The 25,509-nt window shown below is 34.5% G+C and overlaps 4 protein-coding genes across 12 annotated transcripts in view; 3 read left to right on the forward strand and 1 right to left on the reverse strand.

Moving 5' to 3' along the window:
- The first annotated feature begins 287 nt into the window (after window positions 1–287).
- On the forward strand, window positions 288–7,721 carry LOC117238148 (palmitoyltransferase Hip14). Of its 2 annotated transcripts, none has more exons than XM_033502806.1 (10): window positions 288–754; window positions 1,652–1,890; window positions 1,979–2,178; window positions 2,263–2,472; window positions 2,546–2,840; window positions 2,898–3,098; window positions 3,421–3,582; window positions 3,654–3,810; window positions 3,968–4,212; window positions 4,304–7,721. In XM_033502806.1, the coding sequence occupies exons 2-10, from the start codon at window positions 1,753–1,755 to the stop codon at window positions 4,538–4,540; spliced, it is 1,845 nt and encodes a 614-aa protein (XP_033358697.1). In that variant the 5' UTR covers window positions 288–754; window positions 1,652–1,752; the 3' UTR covers window positions 4,541–7,721. The 2 variants fall into 2 exon arrangements, with proteins under 2 accessions (XP_033358697.1, XP_033358698.1); XM_033502807.1 differs by having other exon boundaries at window positions 290–754; window positions 2,561–2,840.
- Window positions 7,722–7,985: 264 nt separating this feature from the next.
- LOC117238153 lies at window positions 7,986–9,014 on the forward strand. The gene is made up of 4 exons (XM_033502822.1): window positions 7,986–8,287; window positions 8,355–8,493; window positions 8,559–8,590; window positions 8,810–9,014. The coding sequence occupies exons 1-4, from the start codon at window positions 8,131–8,133 to the stop codon at window positions 8,989–8,991; spliced, it is 510 nt and encodes a 169-aa protein (XP_033358713.1). The 5' UTR covers window positions 7,986–8,130; the 3' UTR covers window positions 8,992–9,014.
- On the forward strand, window positions 8,919–10,573 carry LOC117238152. The gene is made up of 2 exons (XM_033502821.1): window positions 8,919–9,216; window positions 9,581–10,573. Exons 1-2 carry the CDS (start codon window positions 9,071–9,073, stop codon window positions 10,005–10,007), a joined length of 573 nt encoding a protein of 190 aa, XP_033358712.1. The 5' UTR covers window positions 8,919–9,070; the 3' UTR covers window positions 10,008–10,573.
- Window positions 10,574–10,779: 206 nt separating this feature from the next.
- LOC117238151 (MOB kinase activator-like 2) overlaps window positions 10,780–25,509 on the reverse strand; it is a 65,091-nt gene continuing 50,361 nt past the window's right edge. For 6 of the 8 annotated variants that reach the window (XM_033502813.1, XM_033502819.1, XM_033502818.1 and 3 more), the window contains 4 exons: window positions 13,983–14,237; window positions 12,421–12,545; window positions 11,850–12,077; window positions 10,780–11,384 (listed from right to left, as the gene is read on the reverse strand). In XM_033502813.1, the coding sequence (XP_033358704.1) occupies window positions 11,311–11,384; window positions 11,850–12,077; window positions 12,421–12,545; window positions 13,983–14,237 (682 nt within the window). In that variant the 3' untranslated portion in view covers window positions 10,780–11,310. The remainder of the gene's footprint in view (window positions 11,385–11,849; window positions 12,078–12,420; window positions 12,546–13,982; window positions 14,238–25,509) is intronic. The other 2 variants (XM_033502817.1, XM_033502815.1) reach the window with 2 other exon arrangements.

Raw genomic sequence — 25,509 nt, forward strand, 5'->3', positions numbered from 1 at the left:
AGATTCTATTTCATCGACCGCATATTCTTTCTGATTTCACTGCAGCTTCGAATCGTCGAACTTGCTTTATAGTAAAGCCAAATTTAGGCAGTAGAAATCACAAAGAATAATCGTATTTATTGTTAATTAACTACATGTACAGACGATTTCAAAATTCGTTCCTACTTTATATATCGATATCGGTAAACGTAAAGTCAAGTTCATGCGATACTGTAAAGAAAGAACAACCGCGTACGAAAGAACAATACACGTACGTATTTACTTCCTCCGCCAGATGACTCGCTGATAACTTTACCTGACTTTACATTCGTTCGATGAGTATCGGATACCGATCGGGCTGTTTGCGAAACCGTTTGGTCAATAAGAAGCTCCTCGTGAAATTTGAGATAGCAGAATGTACGTACATGTGACGCGAAAGGTGTATCGTGTATCGGTCCGGTACGCGGCCTGTGCTCAATAATTCCATCAAAAAAGGAAACGTTCACGGCGATGAAATTCTGTGACAAATAAGGAGAATAAGAACAGTGCTGACATACCTGAGTCGCAGGAGAAACAGCAAGTTATTGCAGAATATCCTTTCCACAGACGAAAGAAAAAAAGGTCAACACTTGTCTGGATTGTATGCGATGTGCCGGCGACCCACCCTCGCTCACTGTTTATCCTTTAAGTACAAATCTAACCCTTTACTACGTATTCGAGGGTAGCATGCCGCATACTATGCAAATCTACCATCACCGTTGTCATTACCTAGGAGGTAAGATATGATATCATCGTAATAGTAGTCACAGATGTATTTACAGATATAATCGGAAATCATCTCATCAATATTGTGAAATAATTTAATCTTATCATGGAGTTGCCTTTTATTAATTGTCTTGATGTTTAACGGTTATATTGCCCCCTCCTTGGGATAACTACAAGAATTATATTCTTTTGTAATTATATATGTATCAACAACTTCGGTAGAGAAGTAAGATTCTTCCATGTAATAACGTGATTCGAAAATTTCTCAATAATGGGAAAGAATCGTTCATTGTGACGTTTATCATTAGTCCCTGACGCGAATACCGAATCGATTGTCAATATGCTCGATGTACGCCATAATACACATCGTATTTACAACGCGGTATACACGGTGAATACAAACGATGAATTGATTACTGTAGGTTAAATTGAATAATATTAATCGTCAGACGAAGGACATTCGTATGTTATAACGTTAGCAACTTTTTACTTGATAATGTTTTATATTTTCGATCGATGTAGCTTATAAGGTCAAATAAGGGGAATCGTGAAGATTTTCATTTATAATATGGTCTATAGAAGTATTAATAATTTAATAAGATGTCATGTGACAAAGTACCAATAAAACTGATCGTAATATAAATTTATAAAAGTCATAAGTATTTATGTAAATATCTATTATTCTTATTTAAATATGTAAAGAACTTGTTATGCTAGGAAATTAAACATGTTTTAATATAAAAGTTATACGAAAATTTTTTCGAGTTTATTTATTAATAATAAATGACTATGATAATGGTACTTTGATATTTAAATAATAGGATAAAAATTATTAGAGAAATGAATAATGTTTAGAAAAATTTTAGAAGATAAAATTTAATAGAGCAATATATTGTTACTGTTTCAGTTACATTTTACAAGATAAATCAATTTTAAAAATTTATTTTTGGACACAGACCTTTCTTGTATCTATAGCCTGATTTCCAAGTTAATATTAATAAATTCAACATGTATGCATTAAAAATACAAACTGCCTGTCAAAGCGAGGGTAGTGGGGAACCTGATGATCCAAGTAGTCACCATCAAGAACCTGTTAGACCTCCGGCACAGGATTGTAGTTCATTTGACATTGTTAGAGCAACTCAGGTAATTAAATTTCAAATACTATTATTTGGCTAATTATTTGCTTAGGCATTGAAAAATATTTATTATTTGGGAAATTAATTTTTTACAGTATGGAGCTTTGGATCGTGTGACTGAATTAGTAGAAGCTGGTGCTGATGTAAATCAGCCAGATTCAGAAACCGTAACATTATTGCATTGGGCAGCAATAAATAATCGAAAAGACATAGTAAAATATCTAATTGCAAAGGGAGCTGTTGTTGATGCAATCGGTGGTGAACTTGCTTCCACACCACTACATTGGGCTACAAGGTTAATTTTAAATTATGATTCAAATCGATTTTATGATGGAATCTAATGAATCTTTTAGCAAATAAAATAAGTTGTTGTTTCCAGACAAGGTCATTTATCTACAGTTGTGATATTAATGAGAGCAGGAGCAGATCCAACTCTTAGAGATTCTGAAGGATTTTCATGTATTCATTTGGCAGCTCAATTTGGTCATACCTCTATTGTAGCTTATCTAGTTGCAAAAGGAGTAAATCCAAATATGCCAGACAGAAGTGCAATGACACCCCTCATGTGGAGTGCCTATAAAGTTAATAGGTAAGTGTGAAAGAAAAATGAAAATATCTATTTGTGAAAATTTTAGAATTACATTATATTGTTTACTTTGAAGTTCTTCCTTTTACAGTTTAGATCCAACACGCTTGTTACTGACTCTAGGAGCATCTCATTTGCTCGCAGATAATTTACATGGTAATACTGCTTTGCATTGGGCTATTATAGCTGAGAATAGTACAGCTATATCAACGCTAGTCCATCATGGTGCATCTTTGGATCGACCTAATGTTCTATATGAAACACCAATGACATTATTGGATCGTCATATTGGTGCTGCTTGGTTAGGACATAAAATCAGTCAAGAAATCAGAGAAAAACAGGGCAGAACACGAATATGGTGTAGGGATAAGGTGTGCACTCTAATTATTTTTATCTAATTTCGCTCTTTAAAGTTATATTTCTTGCAGAGAATACGCTGGTATTGCATGGTCAGTACACCATTTATAGTTTTTTATCTTATTGGAATGATTTTTCAAAGTGGATTGGATTATCTAATAAAAATAGGTGCCTTTATCACTCTTTATATAGCACTGTATTTAGCTAATCATTTTATCTTTGACGAACGATTATTTCATATTATACCAATGTCAATCTATTTGGCTACAAAGGTGAGTATTCAAAAGGACGTATCATATTTATTATTACTAGACCCTTTATATTAAAGTCTTAGAATTAAATAATGTTACAAATCTGTGTAGAGAGAAGTGACTGAATTATATCAGATATCAACTTTTACATAACTGATACAAGTGACTTATCACAATACGTGTTAGATACAAGTGCCTTATCACAAGACATAAGAAAGCTAAATTAATATTATTAAAAATAGCATACAGATTTAGTGTTCTTTCAATAACTTTTTACTTTATATGTAACTTGTATAACATTAGCATTTTCATAATCAACATCTTTTACGATCATTTGTTACAGATGTGGATATATATAACATGGATATTTTGGTTAGGCATACATGCTGCATGGTATCTATGGTTACTATTAGTAGGTGGATCTGTACCACTCTGGATATGTTTCTTACAATCCTGGAGGGGTGATCCAGGTGTAATTACAGCTACACATGAGGATAAGTTAAATGTAACAGTCTGTATATTACGATTACATTATTTGTAGATGAAGTGTATTTTTCAATTTTTCATTGTTTTCAGACAATTATAGAATTAGCAGAGTCTGGTGGTTTTGAACCACAATCATTTTGCAGCAGTTGCTTGATTAGAAGACCAATGAGATCTAAACATTGTTCTACGTGTGACCGATGCGTTGCACGCTTTGATCATCATTGCCCTTGGATTAATAATTGCATTGGTATGTCAAAAAACTTATGTGGAAGATGGTTTTATTATGTTAATAACATATATAACTAGCACAGTTTCAAATTGCATTAGCTTTAGACAATCTAATTTCAAATAACGCAGTTGTACTTACAATTTTTAACATCCGTTTTTTCTTTTTAAAAACTTAGGTGCGCATAATCACAAGTATTTTCTGGGATTTTTAGCATCATTATTAGGCCTCTGTATTGTTATTTTATCCGCTAGTGCACAGTATTGGCAATTTGAGTGTTGGACAAATTTAACAAAAGGGCACACTGCTGATAATTATCTAGTTACTACGGCTACATGCGATGCTTGGGTAATGTGGGTTGCAGCAAATACGGCCCTTCATTTCTTTTGGGTCGGCACGCTACTCGCGTGTCAATGTTATCAGGTTTGTTCATTTTATCTTCTTTAGGTCTATATAATCAACCGAGTTACGACAATTTATTTTCTCACCATAATATATATTTTTTATTTACTAGATTATGGTTCTTGGAATGACAACAAACGAACGTATGAACGCGGGACGCTATGCTCACTTCAAACAAGGGAATCCTTTCCATCGTGGCGCTCTTCAAAATGCGGCTGATTTTTGTAATTTAAGTTTCTGTGGAGTAAAAGCAAAGCCCAGCTCAGACTGGTTACATAGTTTCGATCATAAACAAAGCATCGAAAAGTTGCCTCTACTTGCTACGAAAGACAACTTCCAATATATTTAGAATTTTTCTTAAGGGTCGCAGAACTGTCATGGAAGATAATGTAATTTTGCCATCAGAAGCTAACATAGTGTGTCATATCATTTGCGCCTGGAGTATACTTCTGAATTACCAAAGAGTTACTACAAAATTGGAAGTGACTTTTAAGGAAGGTAGTGATTTTGCATATACAGATTTAAATTGCATAATATAAGTAATTTCTTACATTTAATGAAATACAAATTTTAACATTCGTCTACCGTAAAAGACTGTTCTACGACGTAAGTATGCATATCCCACATTTGTGTACTCTTCGTTTCAAATATGAAACAGAAGAACACGTTGCACAAGTACTTTGACTCTATTTTTACAACAAATTATGAACCAAGATTCCTTTTTGTCTTCGTATATTATCTCTACAGTTTACTTCTTACTTTCGATAAACGAAATGCTAACATAATTGATTAAAATGTAGTTTAGTTTACGTCGCATTGTAAATATCTATACTTTTCATGGAATTGTAATGTCACAAAACATAAATATGTTAATATTCTCTTTTTTTCAATTACAAGTTTTTAAGTTTACTTTAAATGTTATAAATTCCAACGAGTATCAGATTTAATCCATAAATAATTTATTTGTATAAGTACAATTCTGATCATGTTGGTAAAACAGTAATATCTTTATACAAAAAGAGCCATGACAGTCAGTTGTATAAGATCATTATATAATCGACGTTATTTATTACAATTATTTGTACTTTGTAGTTTTTATTGTTCATGATAGAAACATGAGTATTCATATTAAATTTGAATAAAATTCAGAATATGTAAAAAAGTTATTAAAAGGTATTACTAACGAAAAGTATGGCATATTTATATTTAGTAATTACTGGATCAATTTCAATCCGAAAAATAAATCAAACGTTGTGCAACATTATTGTAAGTAAAATTACATTGCATATTATTGTTGGCAATTTAATCCGTTTTTTCGTACTTATGAATAAGTTTACCTGACTTAAGTGCCATGCTTGTACTCTTCAAAAGACATGCGTATACTATACGTATTTAAACTCGTATATATATACATATATATATATATATATATATATGTATAAGTATTTATTTATGCTCTTTGTAAGATTTGATTAATGTTGTCTGTTGTATCTAATCTATTACTACATTATGTAAAAACCATTTTAAACGATAGCAATATAGGATAGTCTATAACAATTGTTTATAATGTCTGTTTTAATAGATGTCATACTTTGATAATGTCATCAATTTCAAAAAATTATATTATTATGCGTAGAAATACCAAATATAAAATAAGAGAGGAGCCTGATACATTTTTGTACAATTACAATGTGTGACGACAGTTACTAATAGAAAATAATTGTGAAATGTTACTTTACATTCCAGAAACGTACTTCGGTGTATAACTGTGAGTTTCTTTTTCCTCTTTAACTTTAGCGTGTGATTAAAAATGTATGCTCATGCTTTTAATTCGTTTGTCAGCATCATTGACATGCGTAAACGATTGGAGTGCATTGTTAAGGTTGCAAGTTGCTATGTCAATTCCACTTTCTAACATTCTTAGTCGTAATTATCAAATACTAATACTATGAAAGTTGTGTTGCGCGCACAATTAAAGAAGGAAACCAGACATTCTACAATTGATTGCATCCTTAACAGGATAGGACTCAATTTAATTTTATTAAGATATAATTTAAAATAAAAGCCCATGTTACGAATATTTTCGTCAATGATCCCGTTTAACCAGTTATTAAGTATAAGTATTAAATACTCAAGCTAAAGAGAGTGCATGTGTTTTTTACATTGCATTCCCAATAGGTGCCTAAATATCCAATTATGTATATTACCTTGTATGAATTTATAAAAAAGACACTCTGTGGATCGATCAAAAGTGGTTTAAAGATACTTTAAATTTAAGTTTTTATTCGTTAAGTAATCTTCAATATGTTCCGAATAATTGAGCATAGACAAGCGTCGTGCCATAGTTTATTAATTTTATCTGTATAACAACCGAAGATAACGATTAGGTCGTTTCATCAACTGTATTATTAGATTCTTCGAGTTTACGTTATAGTAACAGTTTATATGCAAGTCATTTAATTTCATTATGCATATAATTGAACTTAATTTTAGTTTGATAATTTGGTAATTTTCTTCGAAAGTCTTTGATATAAGAATACGCATGTACAGGACGAAATTAATATTTGGTACATTTATCCGACTCTTCTTTGTTAAAAATAAGTTTTCAATTTTGATTACTTGTACAGAATGTTACGAGGTGTTTGTACAAAACATTGAGACATACATATGTAATATCATATAATATATAGAATCGACCGTGCGATGATATTGAAGAATGAATACTCTATGTCAGAATTATTACAAGAAACACGACGCGTATAAATATTATAAATACAAATGTTAGTTAGATGTAATTACTTGACAACAAACTATTAATTACTTATAGAATGAATGTGTTAATTAAGTCAAGCATATAATTTCTCTCGAATGTATGGTATACGTTTAGTATTTATTCATATTTCCGATCTAGTCCAATTGATATTAAGGTAAACTGGTATGTAGATTATGTTTACTTCCTATGAGCGACAAGACACAGTCGATTTATGTATAGCAAGCAATTTCTCTTGTTTTTCAAAGTGAATGAGTCGGAAACAAAAGAAGGATTGTGTAGTTAATGACGCAATATTAACGAATACAAGCATTGAGAAACTGTATTGTAACATTTTGAGAAACATACAAATAAGAAATAGATAAATACAAGACAGGAAAGTTTTTATAATAATTAACATTTTTAAACATTTAATTTGTAAATTGCAAGAATTGTTTGCTTCGAAAATGTATAAGGAAGTTGAATTAATGAATCAAGTATACAGATTAAGATTTGAAAAAAGCAGATATTTAGAAATATGTGAGCATTTGAACGTTTAGATTCTAGTTAATCTAGTTTAGATTCTAGTTAAGTTTTTCGTGAAAAACGATTAAATATAGTTGTAAAAACTTTTTGTCTGACTTGTTACGACTTTGAAAAATTATGGAACTCCTCGCAAACATAGATCAGTTTACAGCTGTTGTATCGAATCATATTAGGCTAATTATAACACTCTACTTCTGATTCAATCAATGTAAATAATAATCTTTTACTTCTAACGGGGCGTTTTAAGAACAAATAAAGTTTAAAAAAATCAAAGTATCGAAGATGTAAACATTCTTGGTAATTAATTGCGAAATTCAATTATAGTTACTATACGTTGTATAACAAATAAAAAAATATATATAAATGATTAATTTATCGACTATTATTGTTTTACTATTTACATTTTGATTCGATTAGCGAAATATATTTCTGTGAATTTTTTCTTTTAAAGAATTCGACCTTATCAAATTCTCGAGCATTGAATATTGCCAACAGTCAAAGGATCACAAATAATTATGGCATTACAAACATATGAATGTAATTAAATGTTCTAGTTGCTGTCACTTGACAGTTTAATTTTGTTTTAATTCGTGTTACGTTAATTTCAAGTTTTATTAAATTTCTTTTCAAGAAATGTGTTTATCATGGTTTCTGGAGAAGATTGTTCATATACGGACGCAACAGAATCTTCTAACATAACATCTCTGCAGACAGAATCTACTTATTCGGTTAATGCCAATGTTAAGGAACCTCTTTGTGACCCTGTGAATAGAGAGGACGATCCTTTTCAACAACTTAACTGTAGGTACACCAGGAATTTAATCATTTAAACAGCTAGAATTCAGGTATAAATATCGCACTTATTAAGTTAAAGACTGTAAATGTCGAGAGATACATTCAGCCGTATACCACGGAGCATCTCTGGAACCGTGCAAGAAAGATTCACCGAAAGAGAAGAGTTTGGTAGAGCCGTCTTCAAATCCATGTTTATGTCACGGTCACAAGATGTAATACAAGTATTCCCATTCTATTTAACAATTATTAATTAACCACATTTTTTATTTTCTAGCAGAACTTATACTTTACCTTTGAAGTACAGAGATGGTAATCACATCAGCCTCTTAAATTATTTATCCTATCACTAACAAGGTGACTTCTTTGATTTTTGTTTTATATTAATCTTATTAATAATATCATATATTCCTTATTAATTGAAACACATTGCGTTTAATATAATTTATTTCAGTTAATACAATCTAAATGCTTTGCTGATTCTTTTTTTCTCGATCTATTTCCATTTCACTCGAAATATGACTTTTTCAGATAAATCACGACTATTTTGGTGTCCCTTTAAGTGGAAGTGGCCAAGGAAGGAATACTTAGAAAGCAAAGACAAATCATACAAAGTGAAATTAACACCAAAGAAATGTCCCCATTATGCGGAGGTAGAGCACAATATACACATTAATAGAATAACATTATTTTATTTTTCCTTTTATTCTTAAGTACGAACATTAAATATAAAAAGTATATAAACAATTGGTATACTTAATGCGGATAACAATGCACTTCATTTAGCCCTTCATGTGCTGTGAAATATCAGAAGGGATACCAAATAAAAAGAAACACGATGCGCCAGAATCAGTCAATACACCACCAAAGACGGAAAAGAAAAAAGTAGAAGTAACTGAGAAAATTGACATCTATTACTTCGATCATGGGAACTCTGCGTAGGTACAACCATATATATTTCAATAGATTTCTTTTTATCATTTATAATTTTTATTATGCAGGCAATTGCTCTTACATAATCGTTCGATTTTATATCGTCTAACAACAAAAACCAGAAAAATACAAGCATTTAGTTTCCAAATGACGACAATTAAACATAAAAACTTAAGATTTTTCGATTCTTAAATTCTAATCAAAATGTTATTGTTAAAAATATATATAAAAAAAAATAATAAATGCAAAAAACAAAGTTTATATATATGTATCATCGTTAAGAAATTTAAAAAAACTTTGACCATCACGTTAGCTATTTTACAGTCGTACACGTTCGTTAAGACGTAAGATCCTTCACAATCTTCACAGATATTATCAAACGACGGATTCACCGCCGATATTAGCGACCGAGAAATGCGCCGAGAAAACCGACCAAGCAGCGACTCGCTTTTGGGCCGAGATATTTGGGACTATTCATATCGGCACTGCTTTCATCACAGCGTTTATTCTACAATTGGTTCGATTTATACTTTACAGTATAATCCGACCGCTGACTGTGGGCATCTTGCAATTGTTGGCGGACTATTTTATAAAACCACTATTGTCGATTGTGTTTAATGCCCTGATACAGCCTGTATTGATATTGTTATACAATATTGCAACGTCTTTCAAGGATCTTTGCGAGCCTATCGCAGAAGCGATAGGGCTGTTCCTACGGGAGATTGCACACGTGTGTGCGGCGATTCGAATCGTCGAGGTGAAACAGGGTACCGCTCCCTCGGTTGCTTGCACTTGATGATCGGATAGAAGAAAGTGCGAATTCTCAATGACGAAGAAGGGAATAAGGTATCAAAAACTCATAATTCCTTCTTACGTACGACTCGTAAAAAAATAGCACCATGCAAATGTTGGTTTAGGGAAGTAGCTTCGGAATCTCTGTTCCCAAACTATTTTAATTGTATACCTCTCTACCCTGTACTGTATCTGTTTTTCATTGTTTAAGGTTCAGAGGTGAAAAAAGAACGACCTATTATATCTAGGTGATTGACATTATCTTGGTATTTGAACGATTATGAAGGAATCGAGGTAAAACTGAACCGTGATTAAATAGAGTAAAACAAATCTAACCCATTAAGATCCAAGTATGTTTGCTAAGTACAGGCCTTTCTATTAGGCATTCTTATTTAGAATATTTACGACGCAATATTTAGAAAGAAGGAAAAACGTTGCTTTCTCTTGAACTTGCGAGATTCCAAAATTCTTTAAACAGCAGATATTGTATCGACTTAAAAAAGGATTTTGTTGGATCCCAAAGGGTTAAGAAGTAACTAAATCCTTTTATCACATGTGCTTATAAAAAAAGAAACTTAATATAAAGCGTAATTTGTGCGTATGAATGGTCACGTCAAGCAAATTATAAACTTCATCCGCTGACCTTCCGTAGATGATGATAAATTATCTGGATCATCGATTCGAGAAGGCATTGTCCCAGGATACAATGATGTGAACTGTAGAAGATTCGGGAACAGCTCGGTAGCAGCTGTTCGAGTTTCAACGAATATAACACATGCCTTAACACCAGGTATATATTTGGTATTATTTAAACTTTACAATATTATCATCAGTTTCATTCATTTTGTTATTTTTTGCTTTTTTTCTGTCTTTTTTTGTTTTTACAGAACAAATTATCCTCTTATAGCAACTAACTTTGTCAATAATAATTAATAATCATCCTTCGTCTCTTTCGTATATCTTACTGTTTAATAAATTATGTACAATCTCACAAACAACAAACGGAGGAACCTAATTACATCATGTAGTTGTTCACACTTCGCTATGTACAGGTACTACTTGGTTTTTACAGAATTGCGCTTTCGCTCCACCTGCGTATGTAGTCGTTAATGCTTAAACTCTGTCGTTCGCATATTCTATTTAAAAAAAACAAAATAGAAAAGAGAAAGAGAGAGGAGGGGAGAGAAATAGTAAGAGAAAGAGAAAAAAGAGAAAGTCAGAGAAGAGAAAGAATAAGGAAAGAAACAAAACGCCTATCGTCACCTAGTCTCAGGAACTGCAACCTCTTGCTTTCTGTGCATTGCGATCTAGGTGGTTGTGGTCGGAGTCTCCTGGATGGCTAAGGTCTGTGATGAAGGCGCTGATGATGATGTCGAGTCACCTGCAATTACGTGGTCATTCTTAGTAAATGGTAATTTAAAACGCATTAAAAAACGTTATATCATTTTAAGTATATGGAAATTCACGCGTCGAATATTTTTGCAGGTGCGCGCGTAATAAGATATTCGAGTGTTTTATCAAGTTATAAATGCAGAGGAAACGACTGCACCGAGACTATCCATTGGATAAAAGCGTTAAAAGGATCCAATAATTTCACCAATGAATCGAAGAAATATCCTTTCTACGATTAAACAACATCATCAACGTGTCAAAATGGCTACGCGTTCGAGGCTTATCGTTTTGCCCGTGGTTAATCGAGTGACTGTTCTATGTAATATCGTGAGATTTTAGTAGGTCGTATCATTCGTAACGCTAATGTTTCTTCTTAAACCGTGGTAATCCTATTATGATAATATAACGTTCCCGAGTATTACATAATAATATCGATCTCGGTAGGTAAGCTTACCCAAGAGGGCAGCTTCTAAGTCTCCTAAGATCTCCGTTTCCTTGGGATCGATAAGGTTGAAGCGTTGATTAAGGAGCGTGAGGTGGGCAAATACACAATTGAGGTGAGCGTGCAACCCCAAGAGTGCTACCTCTCTGAAGTGGCAGTGGTAAATGTGTGCCACCACATGGTACAGTAGCCGCAGGATCTTACGCACTATCGATTCGAACGAGCTAGGAAATTCATTTGCTGAAACATTCAGGAAACGAACCAATTAATACGATTATGGCTTCGTCTGCATGTCGGGTCCTGTCAGATCTTGATACCACTCAATGTACTTAACTACTCGACTTCTGACTGCATGTCGCTGTAAATATAGCTTTACACTCTACTCTGTTTATTCATTTTTTAATGATAGTTTATCGGATTTTCTAAAACATGAACTAACGTGAATATTAGTGCGCCGTTAGCGTTCTTACAATTTGAAGAAAATGTGTTTAGATGCGACGCTATAAATAATCGTAAACTGTACGTTAACGGCGTGTCACGACTATTTAGTCGCCGCCGTGGCAAGGTAAAACAGATAACTTACCATATTTCGTAGGAAATATAGTTTCGTCACTAACGGTGCGTTGTGTAAAAGTCATAACATAATCTATATATTGTGGCGCTGCCACTCTCGTTTTCTTCCCTTTTTCATCAAACCACAGATAAGTTCTGAAACGATAAGAAGGCGAATTACATGAGTGCGTAATAACGCCCGGCGGAAATGGTAGAAATGATAAAAATAAAGGAAAAGGAAACAGATCGAGGACAAGTAGAAAACTGTTCAAAGAATAAATCCTTCCTCGTTTTTTCTACCTTCTCTTCCTTTCTTTTATTTCTTTTCTGGGTCAGGGCAAGCGTTATATTTATTGTGGACGTTCGAAGTAGATTTTGAAAGCGGATAATGTAGAATTTACTAAGGATTACTATCCGAGATAATTTATGTATTTACTATATGATACATTATTTATTGGTGAAATTTACCTGTTCCGTGAATTTCTTATTTAGAGACTGTGGAAATTAATGCTATAACGCTAAATCTTTTTAAATAGTACATACAGTTCAGTGAACAAAAATTCATAATAAACATAGGAATAAACTGTTTAACTTTTTAAATATTAAAATTACGAATTTTTTATTTTTTTAAATATTGTAGAATAACTTATAGGTGTATATATAATAACAAATGTCCCAAATTAGTTTCATTTCCATTTTTTGCCACATCGATATTCATCCTATCTTTTTTATTTATATCCGATTCTATTTCTATCATCGATCATAGGCCTAGTTAAAAAAAGCTGTCAACGATCACACGTTATAAACTTTAATTAAGGTTAACACCTCCAGTCATGGAGGAGCAATCTGATGGTTAACGCGTGGATCAATTTGTTGGACGGCATGTATCGTGATTACTAGAACGTCTTGCATACATCGATAAAACAAAAAAGAGAAAGGTAGTTGTATTAATCAAATAGTAGGAAAAATTTCAATGAACTTAATTCGTAAAATATTGTACCGGAACCGTGTCATTAGTTAACTTTATAGAACATGATAGTTGTGAAATTATGAAGTAGAGCATCAACTTTCAATTTATAAGAAGAATCTGTTACCTCTACCTTGAATTAATTTCGTGTTGCTGAGTTTTATTATACGTCATCTATGATTATTTAAAAATGTATCATTTCATAAACAAGATTTTTTAACTGAATACAATGCAAATAACATAATCTCTTATCGCAGTATCGATTCGTACAATTTATTTACATTCAACGACTCTTACTGCTTCGACTCATCCAAAAATCGTTCAATGTACATTCTATTTATCCCCTCGATAGTGCACGTCCAAAATCAATTGACCACTCAAGACCATTGAGGAGTGCTTGTTCAGCCATAACGTTTAACTACTTTGTCGCTGTATCTCTTAATTTTTCCTCGCTGCGTTTACCTTATTTTTACGATCCTTTGCCTATTTTTTTTTTTTTTTTAAATAATTTAATACGATAGATAAAAAATTTAATTTAATTGCTCAGAATGAAAAACCTTAAGATTGCAAAAATTGTAAGTTAAGTTGTTGGATCGACATACGATTATTATTCGTACGATACGCACCTTAAGCCAGGACCGGTCATATCGGGACAGCCCGTCATCGTGCAGAACTCGGATATCGTTCCGTAAACGAGATTGATGTGATCGAATAGTGCGAGAGTGTGAGAGGCCAACCATTCGTTGTAGTCCAAACCGGGTGGTAAATCGACCAGCATCCTCAGGTCCAGCTCTGGCAGCTGCCTTTCAAGGGCCGCCTCCTCGAGGTACAATTTCGGATCCTCTGTAGTTCCCGCATCCTTCTCCTTTCGTCGGGCTTTTCTACGAATAGCGTGAAATCGCTCGTTTAGTTTCTCTTTGACCCTCCATCGCACAACCTGCTACCAATTGCCCAAGTAATAAAGCATATTATTGCTTAGCGTAAGGGTTTCGTGTGTCGCGACCGATCTAGCCGAATATCGATCTCAGAATGGTACCTGTGAGTTTTGATGTGGCATTAAAGAAGAAGGATTTGTAAGAGGAATTTTGTCCTGGAACGATTCGTTAATTTTGAATCATAGTTTTAGCCGAGGAATATTATAATTGAAAAGTAGATTGAATATCGTTTTTGTTCGTGTTCGGCACTATTACGAAAAAAATATGGTAATTCGGTGTTCAATGTGTTCAATGTTATCGGGGAAATGTGAGAGTGCAGGTTGGAAAATTATATTTCGATATGATAAGGGATGGATGATACGCTGTCCTGGGATGTGAAAAATGACGAATGGAAAATATTGGTTTCATTGACGGGCGTGTCAATATAAATAGTCCTTTCCTTATTGTTGATTTAATGACGCGAAATTGCACAGTTGGCGTTACAAATATTTGATTTTACTGTTAATAAAATTGCTGGTGATTACATTACAATGTTTTCTTTTCTCTCAAACAACGAATAATCTTATCTAACGAGATCATCGAAACTGGTAAAAATTAACAGACCTGAGAAAGAAATTCCAAACAATCCATCGTGCCCAAAAGCACGTTCGGTCGAACCTAACGGCGAAATCTCTCATTTCGAATCAACGACATCGTCCACCGTCATATTCACCACGATTATACACCACGATTATACAAAAACCGTGTAAAGGACAACCGTGCTTTTTGCGATAAAAATTCTTCTAGTGGAAGCACCGAGGCCTGGCCGATGAAAGAAAGCGGTGAAAACGCATTTTGCGAGCCTCTTCAGAACCAGAAGAGTCAAACGAAGAAAAGTAGGTACATGGAAGAGGGATGCAGCCGCGAATTCGACGTCTCGTTACAAATGACTCCTTCGATCTGTGTTTCGAGTACGCGTTATCGGCGCACCGATCGTCGAACTGAACGGATCTAGAGCACGAGAAATACTCGAGGGAGAGAGAAGAGAACGATAGTCGAGGATCGTTTTCGAGAGATCGCCACGCGAGAAACTTTAACTTGCTGCACGCACATCCAGGGATACGGGAATAGAAATCGTGCGCTCTTTTTGCCGGATTTATCGACTCCCACTAGTTTTCTGTTTCAAAGTAGTTTTATGTACTATCGGTTGCTCCAGTAAACTGCGAGTTGAGTGCTTTCATACGACAAAAAGAGAATTGTTTATCAAAAGCCAGCAGGTATTTGCCATTGAATATGTTACGAATGTAGAGATTATTACCAATTACAGTTCATTGATTACGTTTTCATCGCGAGAGGAGGTTGTTCGACCAATTACTTCTTTTCTTCTTCTGTTTGTTTTCAGATTATTATTTGACAAGACATGCGATATCGTATTCACTTTTTACAGCATTGCATATTTTGAACAACGTAATCAATTATTGTTAATATTGCTCACTGTCGACGAATGCTGCATTTCGTCTTCTTATATTTTACATTATTTCCTTGACTTGGAGTTTTTAATTGTATATTTATACATGTACCTTTAAACAGAGATAAATCGAATGGAAATTGGATGCAAATGATACGAATCTTCACGACCAAAATTTAAAGCAATTTCACTTGGAAATGCGACCAACAACCCAGTTCGTTGTATGAATGTCGCTAATGGCTGAAAGCTCCATAATTGAAGTAGTGCAAAATCCATTTTCACCATGCAACCGTAAATGTTACTCGTTTCACGTATAATTCCACAGAAGTACGAGCTATTTCTATGCCTTATATATGCTACATATGTTCATATAGAACACTGCGGATGACACGAATGTTCTACAATTTCGACTCACAGTTACCAAAGTCATTAAGGTCAAAGACAATTATTACGAGTTACTACGTATTATACTACGTTAACAATTTCAGAAGCGTTAAATCTATTTCGCACAGAACACTGTTGGGTTGAAGGTGGCCCGAAGCCAGGGTTCTCTTCCGATTCTTAATTAATGTCAAATTTGAATTATACAACGAAAGTTGCATATTTACAGAGAAAGGAGACGTTCGTTGGTTGGCGGAATTTCAGGCAGCGAATGTTAACGGCCATCGCTGCACAAACGGGTTAGGTAGCGGTAGACGGTCTCGAGGCTGGCAGAGATTACGCGAACGCGAATGAACGTTGCATCCGCATGAAATACGAGCCGTTTCGGTAGGTGGTGTATCGTGCTCGATTGCAGCCCACCGCAGGCATTAATGCACAAACATCTTGCACTCTGTTCATCTCGGCTCAGGGTTACAGCCGCCTGGTCTGCGAACAACGAAGTTCGCCACGGCCTCTAGCTTTCTACGATCCTCATTCTACCGAAGGTTACGTTCCGTTCGTATTTGTAGACACAATGTATTTGTCAACCAGCGCGCGAAATTACCCGGTTCAAGTCAATGCATACGTATTCGGCTAATTACCACTGAAAAAAGAAACACCGCCAGGACAAAACTTGCAACCAGTTGTTATCCAGTGGGATCAAACGTTCGAAACACTGCGCTTGTCTCACCGCGTGTTATTTCGGTAGACGTGATTCGATTAGGCAATCGTTTCTCGTTTTTGTTTCGTGTTTTGTGGTAGCGTAGCCCCTTCTTTTCTCTGTTTTCTCTTTTTACCTTTTTTGTAGAAGAAAAATGGAATTGATAATATAGACTTGCAAGGTTTTATCGTAAATGGAAGGTAAGAATGAGTAGTAAGGTGATACAGTGCTCAATGAAATGTAATATGGGCTCTAATGTTTAATGAGATGTAATCTAGGGTCTTTGGCGTGAAACTAAGTTTCCACGCAGTAATACGTTGTCTTGTAAGTTACAGTTAAGGATTATCTAAATTGGTATACTTTTCTTTGAATATGAAACAGTACCGTGTTCTTCCTGTTCCGAAGGAGAGGAATCTTCCATATTATAACACCGTCCCTTTCGTAAAAGCTGCTAATCGCTAATATAATACTGTTGTATATTCGATGAATAAACGCGAGATCGTAAGTTGCCAATATAGTACTACATTTCTATCGTAAGAATCGTGTCGCAATGCGAGAACCAAGAGAAATGGCTATGACCTTGTTTGTCTTCGTCATAGATATATTATACGATTGGCGAGGTCTTAAAACAGCTTATTTAGCTTGCAGTTCGTGGAACGATTTGATGTTTGCAAATATCGAAATCTCTATGATAGCAAATATTTTAATGCAAAACATAGCGAATATAAACGTCGCTGAACCGAGCCGCCAGCACTTTTAGAACACGCGAGAAAAAATTCGCTTCCGGAAATTAATATTTAACACGATATTCTCACTTTTTTGCATAAATCTGACAAACTTTCTACACAATCAAAATTTTGACGCGAAAATCGTTCTTGTTTGGTAGTATTTCATTAATCTGGAAAGCATCGATTACCGTGCAAACAGCAATAAGCGAGTCGTGAAGCATGGTTTGCGACACATTTTAGATTAGGTATTATTTCGCACGTTGCATCTTTGATTATAGGGCGCGTGGCATGTGATTTGCCTGAAATTACATTCCATTGATTTCGGTATGAATGAAGACTAATTATCGAGCTGGTAGTCACTGGCACGCGATGTTATTCAGCGCTGGTCATTTTAAATCATCTATTGATACGTTATCAGGCGACTGATTTATGCGAACGACGGAATAATCGATCTTAAAAAATATTCTCATGATACTCGATATTCGATGATAACTAAAATAAATAAATAACCAAAGGAACAAAAGACGATGAAAAATGTAAGATAAAGTTCGTAGTAATTTACAACATAGATATAGTATATTGTTTTTATCACGATAAAACAATTTGCAAATGTAATTGAGGAAGGAGAGATAATAAACCTTATTTCTCTGTTTGAGTTACTTGGAGAGCAGAATAGCGAGACGTTTCACAGAACAGGTCTGAGGTTTCAAGCGAAGAATAGGTTTTCATTAACGCGCATTTTGAACTCGTAATTATATTTTGAGCATTTATTATGCGCGAAGAAAGGCAAAACGGAAGCTGGCCACAAACTATTCCCTGGACGATCTCTTTTGATTTCTATAACCCCGATTCTGAATGAATTATTACCGCGAGCCGCTTGAAAATCTGCTTGGCATAATGCGCTCCATGCATTGTTTTGGCCGCTGTATTTTTTCCACATAGATTTCCACAGCGATACAAATATTTTTATAAACTAATAATTCGTACATATTCTGGTACCGTTGTTATTTGTGTTCAAACTATGATCTAAGTGTCGAGTAATTCGTTACAAAAAGAAACGGTCGAAGGTAATCGATATGAAACGAAAGAGTCCTGTCGCAATCGATATATTCGTGGAATCGGAAGAACGTACTATACCGGTACGTCGGTGGAAAACAAATTAAAGGGCAGCGTGTAACTGAAAAAAGCAATTTCATTCCCGGGATGAAGGACAATATTATGTTGGCCTAAATGCACTTTGTTCGAAAGGTCGCTCTTTGCCGTGATTTTCCCCGGCGTTTCTCCTGTTACCCATCCTCTTGCATACATCGTCAGCTCCCGCGGCGAATTTTGGAACACATTCAAGCTCATTAGCCTGGTATCGCTAATACTGCCGGCAATATGTTCCTACAACGGCACCGCATTCGCGTCGATTCTCTCCTTGATAGTTACGCGTAATGAGGATATCAAGTGGGAAAAGATCGATAACAAAGTATTGTACGTATAATGTGGTGGCTCTCGAAATCCACAGCCAAGGTTAATTTTATTATATCGTTACGATAAAACGTCTTTGAAAGTAAAGATCCACCGTAGTGGAGTAGCGTATATCCCTACAACATGTTACTTTATTAAATTGTTTGCAACAAGAATCACAATGCACCGATAAACATTGCGATCTAATATTCGAAATTACGTACAATCGTCGTCTACTAATATACAGGGTGGTTGGTAACTGGTGGTACAAGCGGAAAGGGGGTGATTCTACGCGAAAAAAGAAATCGAAAATATACAATAAAATTTTTTCGTTTGAGGCTTTGTTTTCTAGAAAATCGACTTTGAATTTTCGATGGGTACGCGTGCACTTTATCACGTCTCGTTATAACGAATCTCATTGTAGATCGTTGTCTCGATGGAAAAATTAAAAAAAAATTTTTATTCTATATTTTCGACTTCTTTTTTCGCATAGAATCACCCCCTTTCCGCTTGTACCACCAGTTACCAACCACCCTGTATACTTCGTTATCTGATACTTATTTGAACACGTCGAATAAACTTTTCTTGAAGAAAAAGAAAAAAAAAAAGAGAAGCTATGGCTGATGTTCACGGAAAAATGTTTCACTCGGAAGTAGACTAAATAGTCAACCGAAAGTGAAGTGCAGGAAGGTAAACTCGCACACGGTTTTCCGACAATCGCTAGAGCCGAGCGAGCTTGTTTCGAAATGTGCACTCACGAGAAGAGGCGATGCACTTGTGGCCGCCTCTTCTTCTGTCCGCTCGGATGTCTCGTAATTAGCAAGTTTCCATCCGGCAGCCCCGGAAATTTCACGATGCTTCCTACCTTAAACGGAAAAATCAAACTCGTGGTTTAATGTAGGTTACACACGCACGGTAAACTGGACAGTAAACGAAATCGTTTTAACGTTGATTGAAATTCATCTGCAATTTTAATCCTGACACCGGTAGAGACGTATTTTAGTTTAAGAGTAAATGCATTAATCCCATCCTAATCTAGGGTAACCTACCTTAACCGAAAGGAATTTAACATACACTTGTTCCAAGGTTATCCAAATATAATTCAAAACTGAATTCAATTTAATTCGTCCTAATTGAATCTAAACGAGACGAATCTAACCTTAATTCAATTTCACTTTACCTAATAAATGTCTTTTAACGTCACGCGACTTGGAAGTTATATAAACTACTCTATTTATAAGAAGAAAAATTGTAATTGTAATTACATCTCTTTTTTTCCTTTTTTTTTTTTTTGTAATGAAGCGTATCGTCTAATTCTATTTATAAACAGAAAAATTATAATTGTAATTTTATCTTTTAAATATTTTCGAAACTAAATTACATTAAAGAAAAACGAGACACCTACTCAACTCTTACTTTAATTCCAACTTCAGTATAATACCTAAAAATATTCTCTGCTTCGAATTGCGTTTAATTATAATTTATATTATGTATTTCTCCAAATTAGATACGGATCGACTGTACTTCGATAAAATCAAGGTCCCTGAAACTTAGCCAAACGATAAAATATATGTCCAACTGTCAAACGATAACATGTGTTCCGTACGTGTTAATTAACTTTTAGTAAAGCAGAGTCGAGGCAACTTGTTTCGATTCTCGATCCAACAATCCTTTAATCCACGTTTAACTAAAATGGTGGCCAGGTTATAACTTGGGTCTAACTGCCAATGGTCTCCAGACTATTTCGTATAATACCAGCAATAAGTAGGCGATTCGAATTATTCGAGTTACTTCGACGAAGAACGGATTTACTTGTAAAAATAGCGTGCGTACGAAGATGATATTTTTTATAATTAAACTGCACGTTAAATATTTTCATTAAAATCAACAGCGTCAATTTTTAACATGTCGCGGGATAAATTCCTAATAAGGTCGCGGGAAAACTCTGCGATGTATTTTTAATTGAAACCTGTGATTCATTTATCAACGTTGCGACAAGACGCGAGTCTGCTCTTTGAATGAAAACGATGTTACTTTTTAATTAGAATTCACGGTTTCTGGCATGACGATGATGTTATTACACCAGCGCTGGAACCTCTGGTTGCCTGCGAATTTCAGGCATATTTTAAAACGTAGTTAATCGACTGGTTTTATAACTGTGAGAAACGAGATAATTTGATCAGAATTTTACTTCTGCTTGTTACTATAACTGCGGATGGAGTTTGAGTTATTTAAGGAGGATACTAACATAAGCAAGACGGTTCTACTAACACGTCATCTATAATTTTTCATCACGACCCTTCAAAATTTAACGCTCAAAGGACAGTTCTTGAAGGAGATACGCTTCTTCCTTTCATATCCAATTGTGTAACTTAAATTGAATAGATCAAGATCAAATAAGAGAAAATCGACGAGTTTTCCTCAAATACGAAAATATTTTTTTGTGGTCGGATTTAGAACAAAGACGAAGATAAAGACAGCATTACGACCCGCAAACTCGTCGATATCACAGTTAACTCATGTTCTACATACTAATTGCGCTTCATGAGCAACGACTGCTAATCACATTGTGCACAGAACATTACATCTTTAATCGACTAGCACCGGTTGGCTAATCAGATTAACGAATTATCGGATTTGTACAGGAGCAAATGGTCTTTACGAATAGCTCCATTCAATTCGCTTTTAATCTATCATTTGAGTCGTTGGTCGGACATTTTCTTATTGCCGTGTTCTTCGTTCTTCCTCTCCTAAGAACAAATGAAGCTTCTTCCCGGACAAAAGTTAATTGATTAAAGTTCCTTTATTCCCGCCGCATTCCTCAATCGAATCAATGCAATGGCACATGTTTTTTCACGCTCAACTTACAAACTTTGCTCGACTTCTGCCACGAAAACAGGAAATGAATCAAAGTTTGATTAGAACCGAACGTAATCGATTCATTTTTCTAGTTTCTTCTCTCTTCTTCTTTTAATTTCGATTTTGCATGTTTTTCTAGATCGCCAGATTCTAGGTCGTCGGATTCTAGGTCAACCGATGAAGTAGTTTATTTGATTTCTATGTTTTTCGAATGTGCTATAGATCTTCAAGGCTGCGGTGAATTTTATTAATGATACACCATTGTTTGAGACGGGTTTCTAGACTTGCCAATTTTGACTAGAATTCTTTTAAAAAAGATTGATACAAGGTAAAAATTTGTTATCTATTTATATCACATAGAACTAGAAGTTAATTATGAATACTAATGATCATTTCGACAAATATTTCTGACGAAGAATCGTTTTTCAATGTTTTCAATCCTTCAGCGAATACAAATATTCGAAAGAAATAACAAGAAGTTAGTTCGTACCTCTCAGAGATTTAATAAAGTACGTAGAGAATTGAGAGATAACAAATAATTGCAAATCACAATAAAAAGTGAAATAAAAAAAGATCGTGAACTGTTGTTCGAGAAAAATGGCGACGAGTGTCTGTTCGATGTTTTCATTTTGTATCTGAACTCTAACAAGGAATTGTGTAATCATTTTCCTGTTAGCCGCTAAAATGCTCTATTCGCATGCAGTATAACCAGAGAGCCACAAAATTCAGCCACGTCTACACGGGACAAAGCATCGGTCCTTTCCTCTATATTATAGAAGCTCATGCCACCGGAAAGAAGCTGCGTTTGTTTGGAAAAAACTGGCCGAACTTGCTCTTCCAAATTGATTTCGTTGACCATCCTCCGCTTTTCGCTCTTTCGTCATTTTGGTTATTGCCAGTTTTGACCAGATATCGCAAAACAATAAAACATCCAGTCGCCGCTAGAAACTACGACAGAGATGAAAATATCTGACTGCTCGAAGCCAACTATTTATTAGTTTATTATCGTATCGAAGATTCTTATCCTTTCATTTTTTTTTTTTAAATATCTGTCCATCTTTTTCTCTTTTAATTCAAATTTGTTTAGTTCCGAAAGCTTAAAAATCAAAGAAGAAAAATAGCGATAACTGCGACTCTTAAAATTCAGGTTTTCCTACACCTACCTTGTTCGAGATTTGTCGATCTAATCCAGATGTCTTCTCACGTGATGTATTAAAACAGAACTATGAAAACTAATAATATTTTATTGGCCTCGAGCGTTCAAAATATTTAATCTTCGTAACGATCCTTATGTCTACTCTATTTATCTAATGGAAAATCGTTCACTTAAACATTTTCTGGTAACTTCCATTAAATTCCTGTCGATCAAGATCGATCTGGACAATGTGAACACTAGGTATACTTGAAAAATTCCATTCGACTTCAAACCTTAATAATATAAAATGCCGCCATAATAATGCGATTGGATTTTCTTGCGCGCTCTCTTTTTCCTGCTTAATCGCCACCGGCCACTGCTCAAGCGTGTTACCGACTTATCTTTCTTCGCCGGTTCTCGGTATATGTTGCAAGTATGTATTGCATTTATGCGAGTCAGAAAAACTTGCGTGTTCTAAATCTTTGAATGATGTATAGCAGTTCTTCTACACTGTTTGAAGATATTTCATTAAGTTCAACGTACGCTGTCGTCTGACTGTGGACTCACCATTTTGAATTTTATTATAACACTGATACGTGCAATGTAATTCTCTTGCATAGAGAGAACTAAAGAAATGATACAATGCTATTGCGTCTAAATCAGTTCTGTAACGTTGCATAAATAAAGATTCCAGATACAAACAATTTTTATAACAAAATCTTGGAAAAGATCATTTACAAAAGATCGAACGAGAAAGTGATACATTCGAAGCAACGATAAAAGATCGACGAAAAAATTGACGCGTTTAACGTGATATTAGATTACAAGCTCGTAACGATAATGCGCGTTTATTGACGAAGTAACACACCTAACTTTTCCAATTTTAATATCGTGTAACAAGAAAGGTTCCCTTTCCCGAACGAATGTGCTCCTATTTTCAGCTCTATTAAAATTTGTTTCCAGAAATTTTCAAACTTATTGGCTGCACTTCGATATAATGTTTGATCTTTATGCCGAATAAGCGACGGATTCGAAATAGAAAAAAAAAAGAAACCTGGAAATATATTATACCTAACCTAAACCAGCAAAGCGTTAAACAATGAAGAATTCTCGATTTTCGATGCTCAATCAGAGAAGTACATATGTATGCCATGCAATAAAACATAACGAACAATTTTCAGCCGGCCATACAGAGAAATATATATATATATATAACAAGGTAGATGAAAAATCATGATACAATCGGAAGTAAGACAATTTTTTTCATAATAAAATAATTTCTTTTCATGAATTCGATGGTGGCATTATCCTATTTCCGGTTGCATCGGTGTTTCCTGTTAATCCTTCGTGCATAGTATAAAAATAAAAGACGTCAAGAGATAATATCTCAATAACTATGAAATTTACGTTTCATTATACTTTTTAATGTACGAAGTATTAATACTTAATCTTTTAAAGATATTTCTGTTCTCTCGTACCATATGAATTATAATGAATTTTAATGTAAAATACCAAGACACGTTCATGCCAAAGCGGGCGTAATAATACAAAAATTTCTATTTTTTGTAGTCGTTGAGATGTTGACTCGCAACAGCTTTAATTTTACACCATGCATATGCAAAATGTCTCCAAACGACGGACACTGGCTTGTCTTTGAATAAGAAATGCAATTTGCATCACAAAAAGCTGCGACAAACATTTAGATTAAAAAGATATCTTTATGAGAAGGCTAGTACGTTATATTTCACTGTTACATTCAAGCTAATAAAAATATGTTATGTAAAATTTGTCAGGGCGTAGCAGCCTTCTGATTCTCGATATTTCACTAGATAATGCAGGGATGTAGCGTTTAACTGCTAAAAATAAGTTTTAAAAAATCCGTCAATGATCCAGATTGCACGACTCGCGGCTCTTTCCCTGTTCTTTCTTTCAGAAACTTCTTGAAAGTGGAACAGTTCCTACAGCTACGTCTTCAAATTACTTCGAACTTTAGTTTTTACTTATAATCCAAAAGCGACCACATTGGTTAGACTCAAGATAGTAGGATGCTACTTCAAATTTAGGTAGAAGGTTCCACTTAAACAAAAAAAAAAAAAAAAAAAAAAATAACATAGAAAATTATCAGAGAGACTTTCTGATAAAACGTTCTACTACAACGACCTGCCTAAGCCCGATTATTTCAGTGAACCGTTCTATACGTAATGTATAATTTAATTTTACAATAGATCGTTTGCTGACAATCTTCCTTCTACTTCTACGATATTACACTCGGAACTTCCGCTATGAGAAATACTGGCCTAACCTTAAGTCGGACTCGATTTGTTCCCTATTTCCATAAATAGGTGGCTAGTAGCCATTTACTACTCAACGTCAAGCCAGAGCCCTCTATGTCGAAGACATTTCCGTACAAGTACACATGTGTACACGTACAATATTGAAATATAAACATATATATATATATATATATAGATAGATATATAGATATATATGTATGTACATAGAGATCTAGAGACGAG

Source organism: Bombus vosnesenskii, unplaced genomic scaffold, assembly GCF_011952255.1.
Source record: "Bombus vosnesenskii isolate JDL3184/JDL3185 unplaced genomic scaffold, Bvos_JDL3184-5_v1.1 scf7180000013436, whole genome shotgun sequence".
Taxonomy (NCBI): Eukaryota; Metazoa; Arthropoda; class Insecta; order Hymenoptera; family Apidae; genus Bombus; species Bombus vosnesenskii.

Coding starts and splice junctions, on each gene's coding strand:
- LOC117238148 (XM_033502806.1), top strand. CDS start 1,753: ATGTATGCATTAAAAATACAAACTGCCTGTCAAAGCGAGGGTAGTGGG. Junction 2,841..2,897: donor GAATATGGTGTAGGGATAAG/GTGTGCACTCTA, acceptor TATTTCTTGCAG/AGAATACGCTGGTATTGCAT. Junction 3,583..3,653: donor CACATGAGGATAAGTTAAAT/GTAACAGTCTGT, acceptor CATTGTTTTCAG/ACAATTATAGAATTAGCAGA.
- LOC117238153 (XM_033502822.1), top strand. CDS start 8,131: ATGGTTTCTGGAGAAGATTGTTCATATACGGACGCAACAGAATCTTCT. Junction 8,288..8,354: donor TCCTTTTCAACAACTTAACT/GTAGGTACACCA, acceptor GCACTTATTAAG/TTAAAGACTGTAAATGTCGA. Junction 8,591..8,809: donor ACCTTTGAAGTACAGAGATG/GTAATCACATCA, acceptor TGACTTTTTCAG/ATAAATCACGACTATTTTGG.
- LOC117238152 (XM_033502821.1), top strand. CDS start 9,071: ATGTGCTGTGAAATATCAGAAGGGATACCAAATAAAAAGAAACACGAT. Junction 9,217..9,580: donor TTCGATCATGGGAACTCTGC/GTAGGTACAACC, acceptor CAATCTTCACAG/ATATTATCAAACGACGGATT.